The 13,296-nt window shown below is 42.9% G+C and overlaps 1 protein-coding gene across 1 annotated transcript in view; it reads left to right on the top strand.

Annotated features, from left to right (window-relative positions):
- The first annotated feature begins 4,725 nt into the window (after positions 1 to 4,725).
- The window catches only part of Cerkl (ceramide kinase like), a 103,668-nt gene continuing 95,097 nt past the window's right edge, over positions 4,726 to 13,296 (top strand). Inside the window, 1 exon segment of the mRNA XM_027420085.2 lies at positions 4,726 to 5,046. Within this exon segment, the coding sequence (XP_027275886.1) occupies positions 4,851 to 5,046 (196 nt within the window). The 5' untranslated portion in view covers positions 4,726 to 4,850.

Consider the following 13,296-nt stretch of genomic DNA (forward strand, 5'->3'; position numbering starts at 1 on the left):
ATTTGGCTATGGAAATCTTAGAAGTCTGACTGGAAGACCATGGAAATTTCTATAATATTGATAAAATATTTTCTGGGTTGGAGCAATGGCTTAGAGGTTAAGAATATACACCGCTCTTACAGAGGAACTGAGCTTGTTTCCCAGCATCTGTGTCAGTAGCACAGTCACAAACAACTCCAGCGCTAGGGGACCTAACACCCTCCCCTGGACTCCAGTGACACCTGCACTCACACATTCATAGACACACAAAACAAAAAAAGTAAACCTTAATAATAATATTTTTAGGAGGCCCCTAAATATGTTCTGAAAACAAAATACCCAAGCTTAGAGGAAAGGTGAGGCAAACTCCAAGGCCACAGGCCACCGGAACAGCCTGCATAAGTCTGGATCATGTCCCAAAGTGTCAGATGGTGACAGATGACCCCATTGCCAACAAAGACACTACAATAGGGCAGGGACAAGGAGCTCTTTTGGTGGGAACCAACTGCAATGACTCTGAACTCCAGCCAGTGAACATTCAATCCCATGACATTCCCTCACTCTCCCAAAATTTGTTAGTTTCAGAGTTGAAATTTTGCTGACAAAGAACTGAGTGCTTTTGCTATCAAATGGACATCAACAATTCTTTGGGTAATAATTTTTTAAGAGTGGTCATTGGAAACAGGACCTATGTAACTCCCTGTGATCTCATTCCTGCCCACCATCTGTGGTGGTGTTGGTGTTGGTGTGTGTATACACAAATGTGTTTCTCTCTCTCTCTCTCTCTCTCTCTCTCTCTCTCTCTCTCTCTCTCTCTCTGTGTGTGTGTGTGTGTGTGTGTGTGTGTGTGTGTGTATGCACATGTGTGCATGTGTGTGTTTCATCATGAGACAAATGGAAATCTCAGAAGAGGGGATTCAGTTGAGGAATTGCTTCCAGCAGATTGGCCTGTTGGCAGTCTATGGGGGCATTTTCTTGATTGATGTGGGAAGACCCAGCACAACATGGGCAGTGCCATCCCTGAGCAGGCAGTCCTGGGGTGTATAAGAAGGCTTGCTGAATGTGATCCTGGACAGAAAGCCAGGAAGCAGCATTCCTCCATGACTTTAGTTCTTGCCTCCAGGTTCCTCCCTATATTTTCCACCTGACTTCCCTTCATAGTGGATTCTAAACTCTAAGTGGAAATAAATCCTTTCCTCTCCAATTTGGTTTGGTCATTGTAGTGGTTTGAATGAGATGTTCCTGATAAGTCTTGGCCATTTGAATATGTTACCCCTGGTTAGTGGCTATCTGGGGAAGATTCAGAGGTTTACAGGAAGAAGTGTGTCACTGTGGGCAGGCTTTGAGATTTGAATGACTCATTTCAAGTTAGTTCTCTCTGCTTCATGTGTGGTGTTTCAGATGTGAGTTTTCAGCTGCTGTTCCAGCTGCCTGCAGCCTTCTACCTCTGATCTGCCATAATGGACTCTAACCCGAAGGAACTGTAAGCCCCAGATAAATCCTTCTGTAGGCTTCCCTGGTCATGGTGTTTTATCACATCAACAGACAGCAACTAATATAGCCATGGTGTTTATCACAGCAATAGAAAGCAAATTGGGACATGGATCATTTTTTCATGCTCTGTCCTTCATGACACTGAATAAGCCAAGTACCTTGTCTCCCAGGGACTCTTCTGTGCTGTTTATGATACAATGAGCACTTTCAAGTGGACTGTTGCATAATTACCTTCCCATTATACTGTGCACACTTTAAACTAGTCAGTGACATTGCTGGCTTCTTCAAAATAGAAGTAGCCATCTATCCCTTTTAAGCACACCCCACCACCCACACCCCGTAGAAATCATTCATTTGCAGAATTAGACTTTCAGGATTTTACCATCTGGGACTATAACTTTCAGTATCATGATTTGGGGAATTATATACTTTTTTTATCATTAGGAGTTTCAACACTCAGAATGACATTCAGGAGTATGTCTTTAGGGATTATGATTGGCACTAACATGGATCACATGTGATGACACAATTGATCTTCAGGAACTAAGAGAATAAATTTGTGATACTTTAGATTCATTGTTACAAGTGTTGAAGGAGTTCATTAACTCTTTCAGATATCTATTGATCATTTACTTTATAAGAGGAGCTATGCTAAATGTTGGGGACTCTGGCATCAAGGAGCTCATTTCCTACTGCAACAAGGTGGTATCTACTGAGTACTTCTTACACTGCAGTCCTGATACTAAGTGCTAGACAGCACATGAAGCAGCAAATATACAAGAGTATATAGCAGGTAACAATCATTTTTTTTTTAAGAAAAATAGAGGACAGTATGGTAGATTAACAACAGACTAGAGCTATGTGAAGCTCAGTCCCCAGAGCCTGCAAACACATTTTTTTTTTTTTTTTTTTTTTTTTTGTATAGCAAAAGTGACTTTGTGGGCACAATTGAGCTAAGGATTACCTAGGCAATTCTCATGGAATTACACATTTCCTTGTAAGAGGAACAGAGAGGGGGTTCAAAGTCAGATAAAAAAAAAAGGAAATCCATGAATGGAAACAGAAATATTATGAAACTGCTGGCTTGGAAGATGGAAGAAAGGGTGGAGCCCAGAAACCCAGCATAGCTGTAGGAGCTGAAAGGGTCAAGGAATGAGTACTCACCAAGAAAAATGGGAGGGTTGATTTTCTTTTTGGTTTAGACAGAACTTCATGTAGCTCAAGCTGATCTTGAACTTGTTATGTGGCCAAAGAGGGCTGGGATTACAAGTGTGTTCCATCACCCCCAATTTACATGGTTCTTGTCTTTGTACATGCTAGTACACAGATGAGGGCAGATTGACACAAGTGAGTCATGAGGGTGGAATGCACAGGATTTGTAGTGAGTTGAATGGGAAGCACGAGACAAAGGATAAAAAGGTAGTGTGTGGGATTCTGATGACATTCATTGATTTAAAACCTTCTAGGAAGAACATATTTGTGATAGAAAATAAGGTGTTAGATACATCTCTAAGGTTTTTTGGCCAGGTAAACAGAAGTGGTATGTAGCCAATTGGAACATAATATCTGAAATTCAGAACAGTTCTGGAATTGCTCTGGGACTCCAGCCATTATAGATGTGTGTGTGTGTGTGTGTGTGTGTGTGTGTGTGTGTGTGTGTGTGTGTGTGTGTGTGTTCCTAAGGACCTGGGTCTGGAAGCACAGAAATCTTTAGAACCCTTGAAGAAGACAGCAAATCAGACAGAGAGCAGGAGAGTAGGAGCATGGTCCTTATTATTTCCATCTTCAAGGCAAGTCAAAGCCAATGTTTGCAACTCCTGGCCTGACTGAAGCTTGATAAATGGCAACCTGCCCCTTTGTAAAGGTCCTAAGAAGTAGCCATTGCCTTGGCCTGTTTGCCTTGGCTATCAGAGAGCTTTTAAAATGCCAGGGAGCTTGAATCTGCCTGACAGCTGTGACTACAAGAAGTTAACTCTAGAACTGAACTCTTCCTGAGACAGGCAAGGCCCCTTCCCACTGACTGCCTACAAGAGGCTTGGCCACAGCTGGGGTGCTGCTCCTAAGAACTGCTCCCTGGCTGCAATCAGATCAGACCAGGGGTCTTCCTGATTGCCCAGGAAGGCTGAGTATTTGCTTTCTGTGCCTTGGACAGAAGTCTCTGCTTACCTGGCACACTGGAGACTTATGCTTGGAAATGATTTGGCAACAGCAAACAGTTCGAGCTTTGAGCCCAGAGAAACCCTCCTGCAGCTAGCTCTTCTGACTGAGTGTGACCAGGACAGAGTGTGAATTGGCTGCCTATGGGATGAATGAAATCCTTAGGCAATAGAATAGGAGACCCTGGTTTTAAATCCCCCCTTCAACAACTGACTTCTCCTACCTCATAACATCCAAAAGACCCTGTAAACCGCCCCCCCCCCCTTTAGCGACTAGTCCACTCTTGCTTTCTGGTTGCCATTCTCAGTATTGGCTAAATATTGGACTTACTCAAGGAACTGTGTCTGAAATCTGGATTCCGTCCCTTAATACTGCAATTTAATCTTCTTCAAATGTGGTCAGGACAGCTGGATTAAACAGCAACAGCACCCCCAGGTAACTCTAATATGCAACCCCAGCAGAAAACCACCCCTATTATCAGGAGAAGGCTAAAGGTGAACCCTGAGTCCTCACTGCTGAACAGTCAGATCCAGGCATAGCCAAAGCTGAAGGAGGTATCTGGAGAAAGGCTCTAAATAGCTCCACCACAACAGGGGTGTGCTTACCCTTAATATTAACTTTGTAAGGTTCACATTTGTCTAAGCAAATCAGGAGTTTGTGGATACTCCCTAGGCAGGGATCATCATAGTGTTAAAGTAGCCCCTTGGGGAATCTCAGAGGGGATCCCTGAGAAGGTGGACAGTCTTCCACACTGAAACTCTCTTGTGTCTTGCCTGACAAACCGTCTTCAGTCACCCAATAAGTAGATTCTTAGAGGTGTGGGGTTTTGTTTGTTTGATTGTTTTATTTTTTTTCACAGTCTTTGTAGCTCTGGCCCTCACAAATCCTGGAACTCACAAATCCTCCTGCCTCTGCCTCCTGAGTGCTGGGACTAAAGACACGGCACTTTATTTAACAAGGGACCAGGTGATGCCTCCCAAACCAATTTGGGAAATACTTGCAGTCCAGGAACTCCTTTGGGGCAGTAAGGCCCAGGGAGGGCATTGGCAGGCTAGAACAGGGCAAACTCCAGAGGCCCCGCCCTCCCGCCCCGCCTCCAGGCCCGCCGCACGGATGCCCTAGCACCGCGGGACGCGGCCTGGCCGAATCTGTAGGCACTCTTCCTTCCCAAAAGGCTTCGCGAGGGTCCCCAGATTCGCCCAGCGAGCAGCCTGCCCGCCATGCTCAGGGGGAAACGCGGGAGCCGGGTGGGCGCCCTGGAGGAGGGGACGCCCTTCGTGTCCCTGCTTCTCCCAGAGGCCGTGACCGAGCGGGTTCTGCTTCTGGGCATCTTCCAGATCCGGAGGGAAAGTTGCGATGTGGTGCTGGGCGAGCGGGCCCTGCGGTGGCGGCGCATCCAGCCCGAGCTCCCAGCCGGTGAGTGGCGGCCACCCCATCTTCCTGCACTCCCCACACTCCTCAGCCGCCACGTCCTCCTGCCTCCTTCCAGACACCAAAACCCACCTGACCTTCCACCTCCCAGCCTTCTGTCCTGGTTGTGATTACAAACAAGGAAGTTGTAGTGCACCTTCCATCTGGAACAAACTTTGAAAGCCGATTTTTAATGAATTTCTCAAGAATAGTGCATCACAGATTTCTGTTTTACTGAAACTTAGAGTGTAGTGACTTAAAGTTTTTGATTACAAATAATGATGCTGCAATTTGCATTAGAAATATTTCCAGTCGTCTTCAGGTAGGAGAGACTCGGAGAATATTGAAATGTGGTTTACAGTCTGTTTTAACTAGCTAATTGTTTATAAAATTAAAAACTGATCCCTACCGCCCCCGGAGAAAACTTCTTGTGCCACGGTTTGTCAAAGAATGGAAAAACAATTGTTTGAAAGTGTTTTGTCCAAAAGTCTAACAAAATGAAACCATGCAGTTAGGGCCCAGCATTAGCTGGGAGTGTGAATTCTGCTGAGCGACATATGCAATGATGTTCACTTAAGCAAAGCTACTTTGGGATTTAAGTAAAATGTTTTCACGTGTTTTGAAAACCCAAGATGAAGTATTTTCCTAAACCTTTGAAATTACAAGCTAGGCACCCAGATGTGGAACCTTTCTGTTAGTCTGTAAATCAGCCCGAATTAGGGAATAAAAATATTTATAATTAGAATTTGGATTAGCCCAGTGAACCAGTTTAACCTACAAGCTGATAGGATGCAGGCTGTGCAGTGAGACCCCTTGTAGGTCGGTGCTGCAGCGCAAAGGCAAATCGTGACATGAGCAAAGAAATGCTGTTGTATAGCGAGTGGTGGTTTAGAAAAAGTAGGTTTAATTAGCACTCCTGGTAATAGAATTTGAAAAGCTCTCTTGACAGTTTTATTACTCCGAAGTTTGCAAGTGCTTATATTCTGTTTAAATTTGCCCTAAGACCCTTTGGTTTTTCTTTCCCTTCATTTGAGCACACTAGTTGTCTTTGCAATTAACACCTTGTGTTTAAAACACCTTGAGCTTCTAATATTGGAGCCTCAGAAGCCTGGCACTTTTATTTGTCGAGCATCTCAAGAGGCATTTTACTAAATCTAGTGGGGTTCAGTAGCATAAATGTGAATGATGAGAAATTAGTGAAGGGGCTCTAGACACAGGAGTGACTGTACCTGAGCCATCACCAAGAACATGGTGTTGGGATGAGCAATAGAGGAGGCCATGGCTATTGTTGCTTGGCAGGTATCTGGCATCCCAAGGAGGAGCTGGGCGATGCTGTCTGAACATTATTGCATGGTGTATACGAGCTGTTGTCAGAGCATTCAGTTTTTAAACAAATACTATGTGATCTTCCCCAAATTGTCCATCTTGAGCATGATGAGGAAGGAGACACCAATGTAGTTTTTAAAGGCCACCGCTGCTGGAATTGTGACTAACTGATGGTCTTTTTTGGCAGGGTGAGTGAGTGTGACCGTTATGAATGTAGTCTCCTTATTGGGTTGAAGGTGAACTTGGAGTGACAGTTGTGTTATCCTTCTGTAGAGATGAGGCTTATGAGGGTCTACTGATCGAAGTGGGAGGCTTAGACACACATGCATTTAGTTTTGGCCTTTTTTTCTTTAAGTGAAGAGATGTTTTCAGTTTAGGTTTTAGGCCTTTTGAAGGAAGATATTAACCCCACGAGCAGTTATTCCCTTACAGGCTAAATGCTTTGGGACTTAGTGCTCAGACATGTTGCTGAATGTTTTGAAGATGTAACCCAAGGACTAGTGTCTTTGCCTGATCCTAAAGACATGACTCCTAAGGCTGAAACCATCACCAGCCACTCATTCATCAAATGTAAAATAAATAATATTTTGTGAGATGATCTAAAAAGCGACTGGATGTGGGCCTCAATGTGAAGAATTTCAGTGTGTTCAAAAGAAAGCAATCTGCTCCTGATAGGGAAGCTAACATAAAGGATCAATTAGCTGTTTAAGTCCCTAATTCCCAAATAATTGGGTGGGGTGAAATTAATGGTATTTCATAAGGACTTGCAGTATTGTCAGAAATCAAGATGTTAAGTGAGGGACTGGAGTGTAGTTCAATGGTAGAGTTGATTGCTGATGTCTGGGGTGTGTGAGGTACCAAATTCAGTTTCTATACCCCTCTGGAGGGAGGGGAATCCTTCCTTGTGACTTTTATCCTTGGCAGACTATTTCCCAATATGGTTCTAATGAGGTTCCAACAGGATCTGAACTTTGAGGAGACAATTCAGCTCACTAAATTTGTGATGGGAGTTGGAAAGACACTCTAGGTTGAAGGAATAAATTAAGAGCATAAAACGAAAGGCTGTTGTCTGTGGATATTAACTGGTAAGAGGCAGTCAAGATTGTAATAGAATAGTCCCAAATTAAACAGAAGTCTGAGGACAAGAAATTCAGGTTCAATTTAGTAGGAAGTATAAAGTTCTCTCATGTTGTTCTTTAATTTAAATTCGTTCACAGCATCTCTCTCCCAAGTCCTTCCACTAATGATGGTTTGTCCCATCCCTATTGAAACTGCCCACCTTTGAAGCCTCTTCTGTGTTAACGTCTTTGGGTTTTATTCCACTCACATGTGCCTACCAATGGCTGTATATATCTGAAGTCTATCCTTTGGGATCAGGAAGGATGCTGTCAACTCATTTGTAGACATTAACCTTCTTTTTCTTACCTCTGTTATTTTAGCACGGTAAAGTGCTCAGGACTTGTCCTTCCTGACAGCCCATCGTCCGAATCCTCAGATTCCCTCTCTCTGCTTCCCTTGCCTACTTCTCACTTTGTCAAATAAGCTTCTAGCTAAATGGTGTCACACACCTTCTCCTCTGAGTCACCTCTGACTTATCCCTCAATTCTGCTCTCTTCCTCTTGCTGCAAGGGCCCAGGAAAAGGTTAGAGGCAATTTCTGATTGTTCAATCCAATGGGAAATTCTAGTACTTCCCTTTGTGGATTTCTTCTTCATATGACTGTGACTCAACTCCATTAGCTTGATGCCAATAGCACCTCGCTCTTCAGACTCACATATGACTTCATTCTACATACTTGTAAAATTTGATGCTCCCAAGGAGTCTGCTCTGTTGTGACTCTACATATGCTTTCCAGGCAGTGTAGTCCATGAACCTTCCAACTGTCCAGTATATACACCCGGTATGTACTAATTGCCCCCATAGTTACTTTGTAGATATCTTTGATATTTGATCAACTGCTATTGTTTTGAAGAGCTTGTATATTGGGGTCAGGACCAGTCATAGTTTTCAGATACCCACTGGAACATATTCCTGATGGATAAAGGGGGGTTGCTGCATTTCTGAAGGTAAGACAAGATGTGAATCCAGAAAGAACTGTTGGTACTAGTAATAAAGCAGGAGGGGGTACTGTGCGTAGGCCCAAAGGGCAAGTGAGGGAGCAGGCCTGAGCTTAGAGACCATGTGGATAAGCCACTAGGCAGAATCTATGGCCTTTGCCTTAACCTGACTCATTTCTTCCACCAACCCTAAGGGAAGAAGTTTAAGATTTACTTACTTATGTTAGTCTCCTGTCTCTGTCCAAGGCCAGCAATCCTTAGGTATAAGATAGGAGAGCACTTGCTGTCATCCACATGTTGTGGGTTCCTGGACACAGTGTAAGTGAAGAATGATTAAGGCCAGGTCTGGAGAAAGGAAGACAGTCAGAATATCTGTTTTGTTCACTCTCGGCATCCTGGCAACTAACAGACACACCAACAACATTTACTGAGTGAACATGTTTGTGACTGATTGCTAGCTTCATGAGATTCAGTTTTATCTAGTGCCTTGTACAATGATAAGTATTGCTAAGTATCAATTTATCATCATCTACAGTAGGATTATCACCTCCCTTCTCCACTTTAAGAATCTCAGAACTCTTAGCCAGGCTGTAGTGGCACACGACTTTAATCCCAGCACTTGGGGAGCTAAGGCAGTTGGATCTCTAAGTCTGAAGTCAGTCTGGTCTACATAGTAAGTTCCAGGACAGCCAGGGTTAGTCAGTGAAATCCTGTCTCAAAAATAAATAAATAAATAAAAGAACCAGAAATCTTTATAAAAATGTTCTGAAGTGTATCTCTAATATATAGCTATAAGCAGAGGTTCTCTGTGTCCCAGTGGCCATTCCCAAATAACCACACAGAGTCTTATTATTAATTACAAATGCTTGACTGATAGCTCAGGCTTATTACTAACTAGTTCTCACAACTTCAATTAATCCATTTTTTATTAAACTGCATTTGCCACATGGCATTACCTTTCTTTCATCTTGTACCTCATTTCATTTCCTCTGCGTGTCTCTCTGGCAATTGCTCTGACTCCATCCTTTTTCTTTCCAGCATTCTCTCGGCCCCCAAAATCCTGCCTATCTATCAGCCAATCAGCTTTTTATTAACATTGAGAACAGCATATTTTCACAGTGTACAGAAGGATTATTCCACAGCATATAGTACATAAAAGTAAAAGTTTCATCATCAGAGTGGTGAGTGTGTCTTCTTGGCTTCCACTTTGTCTAATGGGACCAAGTTTATTTCTTTGAAAATCCACTGAGTAGGGAATGGGCTAGGAGACACACTATCTAACATAGTGCAAGTCCTCCATGATCTACACCTGCCTGACACTGCATCTTTATTTCTTAGTGTGTTCCTCAAATTTCATCACCTTGTGATAGGCAGGATGGCAGAAATAGAGCTCCATAGACTGAGTTTTTCATGGGACTTCTGCTCCTCAGAATTAGCTTCCTCTACTCTTCTTCAATGCTTCCATGTTTACACTCATTAAAACTAATGAAGATTCATTATAGTTTTTTTCCCCATTCCCATTAGGCATTTGGGCTTCATATACTGAAACATGAATAACCATTTTATTCTCATTAGAGAATAATAAAATCTTAATTGCACATCTTTAACTTTATATTGTTTCCAGATTTCTATATAAGAGTGTTGCTTCTCCTCCTCCTCCTCCTCCTCCTCCTCCTCCTCCTCCTCCTCCTCCTCCTTCTTCTTCTTCTTCTTTTTTCTATGAGGGTCTAGTAGGGAGTTTCTGTTTTGCTCAGCTTCAGTGTTATAAAGACCAGGAGCCTGGCACTGTCATATAAATTATATGAATCATAAAGCATTATCCAGTTCAGAGAATGATTTTTTTTATTGCTGCAATGGTCCTTAATGATCATCTGATTCAAACTGAAAATTGTGACTGCCTTACTTGTAGATATTAGGTGGATTTATTCATGCTGATATAAGGTAGTTGACAAGTAGCTGCCTGTGACCTAGAAGGGGGCAATATCCTAAAGAAATGAGAATGAAATCAGGTGAGATTTCTGACACAAAATCTAAATTTTGATCACATAAACCTAAGGCTTGTACTCTGCTAAGACAGAATAGGTCAAGTACAGGGCCCATTGTAGGCAGTTCTCCACATGGTCTTAATACTAGGTATAAGATGCCAAGATTCACAGAGAAGATCAGAAAGATGTGGACAGTACAATTGACATTTACCTGTTTATATTTTAACTTTTACTGAATTTGTTATTTGGCAATTTCATATATCTCTAAGATACCTACTGATTAATGTAATCTCATACCTTCTCAAGTCTCTCTCATCCCTATCAACATTCTGTTCTACTTATAATTCAAACATTAAATGCTGAGGCCCATGGAATTTCACCAGGATCATTTGTGTGATTATGAGTTTGGCTCTATCTACTGAAGTCTGGTGGGCTCCTCAGTGGCTACACAACTGAAGATGTGACTGTTTCTCCCTCAGAGTCCATCAGTAGACAGTAGCTCATCATGGAGGGATAGGGCAATAGGGGTACTTTCTGGATCCATGATGGACTGTTGATAGCCTAGTTTTTGTGTGTGTGTGTGTGTGTGTGTGTGTGTGTGTGTGTGTGTGTGTTTTGTTTTTTTGTTTTTTGTAGATCTAGTGCATATAGCCACAACTGTTGAAATTAATGTTTTATACTATGACTGTCAGCCTATGCTGTTACTAGCTCAAATGTTAACATATTTAATATTTTCAACAGTAATGACTGCCTATTGCATTGTTTTCTGTCCCCACCAATGACACACTTCTATGACCTTGGGTTTGTCAAGTGGTGATTCTTTAATTTAGAGTGTTAAATTGGAGTAGAAGGTGTACGACTTTGTACATCCCAAATACAAAGATGTTCTATTGTCTTGTGTGATCAGATGTTATCTCTTTCTCATAAAACAAAAGCAACTGATAAAGAAAGCAAGGAATGGGGGTGTTGGGCTAGAGTACCAGCTCAGTTGTAGTTCATTTACAAATGATGTGATTAGGGACCTCTGTGGCATGAATCCATAGCCCCAGTGCTTCTCATGCTGGCAACATGTCTCTTCTGTTCCTTCTCATTGCTCTGAAGTGAGGGCTATGGGTGAACAGAAAAGCATGACACACACCTATGCAGATATATGATCTTCTTCTTTTTGTTAGATCAAAATAGGAACAAGCTTGCTTCTCATGTCAATCCCTTCTCCCTCTCCCTCCCCTCCCCCCATCCCTACCAGCCCCTCACCTCATCCCTCCTCTGCTTCCCAGGGAGGGCCCTTCATGGGGGCTCCCCAAAGTCCACCACATCATCCTGGGCTGGGCCTAGGCCCTCTCCCATGAGTCCAGCCTAAAAGAGCATCCCTTCATGTGGGATGGGCTCCCAAAGTCCCTTCTTACACCAGGGAAAAATACTGATCCACTACCAGGGGCCCCATGGAGTGCCGAGGACTACTCATTGACATCCATGTTCAGGGGTCTGGATCTGTCCTGTACTGGCCTCCCAGACAGCAGTCTAGGGTCCATGTGCTCCCCCTTGTTCATGTCAGCTGTTTCTGTGGGTTTCACCAGCCTGGTCCTGACCCTTTTGATCTTCATTCCTCCCTCTCTGCAACTGGGTTCCAGAGTTCAGTTCAATGTATATCTGTGGATGTCTGCCTCTGCTTCCATTAGCCACTGGATGAAGGCTCTAGGATGGCATATAAATTAGTCATCAGTCCCATTATAGGGGAAGGGCATTTAGGGTAGACTCTCCACCATTGCCTAGATTGTCAGTTGGTGTCATCCTTGTAGATCTCTGGAAATCTCCCTAGTGCCTGATCTCTCCTCGGACCTACAATGGCTCCCTCTGTTATGGTATCTCTCATCTTGCTCTCTTCTATTCTTCCCCTGACTCAACCTTTCTGCTCCTCCATTTCCTCCTCTCCCCTCCTCTTCTCCTCCTCTCATTCTGCCAGCTCCCTCTCCCCTACTCTCATGCTCCCCTACCCTCATGAGATCCTGGCCCTTCCCATTCTCTGGGGTCCATGCATTTTTCTCTTAGAGTACTTCTTGCTTCCTAGTTCTTTTGATGATGAGGATTGTAGGCTGGTAATACTTTGCTCTATGTCTAAAATCATATATGAGTGAGAACATACCATGTTTGTATTTTTGTGACTGGGTTACCTCTCTCACGATGGTTTCTTCTAGTTCCATCCATTTTCCTGTGGATTTCAAGATTCCATTGTTTTTTTTCCACTGAGTAGTACTCCATTGTATAAATGTACCACATTTTCTCAATCCATTCTTCAGTTGAGGGGCATCTATGTTGCTTCCAGGTTCTGTCTATTACAATCAATGCTGCTATAAACATGGTTGAACATTTGTCCTTGTTGTATGAATGTGCATTATTTGGGTATATGCCTAACAGAGGAATTGCTGGATCTTGAGGTAGACTGATTCCTATTTTCCTGAGTAACCGCCATACTGATTTCCAAAGTGGTCTTACAAGTTTGCACTCTCACCAGAAATGGAGGAATGTTCCTTTTTCTCTACATCCACTCCAGCATAGACTGTTATTGGTGTTTTTGATTTTAGCCATTCTGGCCAGTGTAAGATGGCATCTCAGAGTTGTTTTGAGTTGCATTTCTCTGATGGCTAAGGGTTTTGAGCACTTTCTTAAGTGTCTTTCAGCCATTTTAGATTCCTCTTCTAAAATAAAAATTTCACAAGGCAAATCTCACCATTGCAAATGGTGATTTGTACTGAAATTACATCAGATTCATAATTTACTAAAAGTCAACACCTTGGAGTGTGAGAATGCATTATTGGAGCCCCTGCATTTTCTGGCATCTGTTTGTTTATATGGTATAGAGCTTATTTCAGGCATGGGCACAGACAGCTC

The sequence above is a fragment of the Cricetulus griseus genome, chromosome 6 (genome assembly GCF_003668045.3).
Source record: "Cricetulus griseus strain 17A/GY chromosome 6, alternate assembly CriGri-PICRH-1.0, whole genome shotgun sequence".
Taxonomy (NCBI): Eukaryota; Metazoa; Chordata; class Mammalia; order Rodentia; family Cricetidae; genus Cricetulus; species Cricetulus griseus.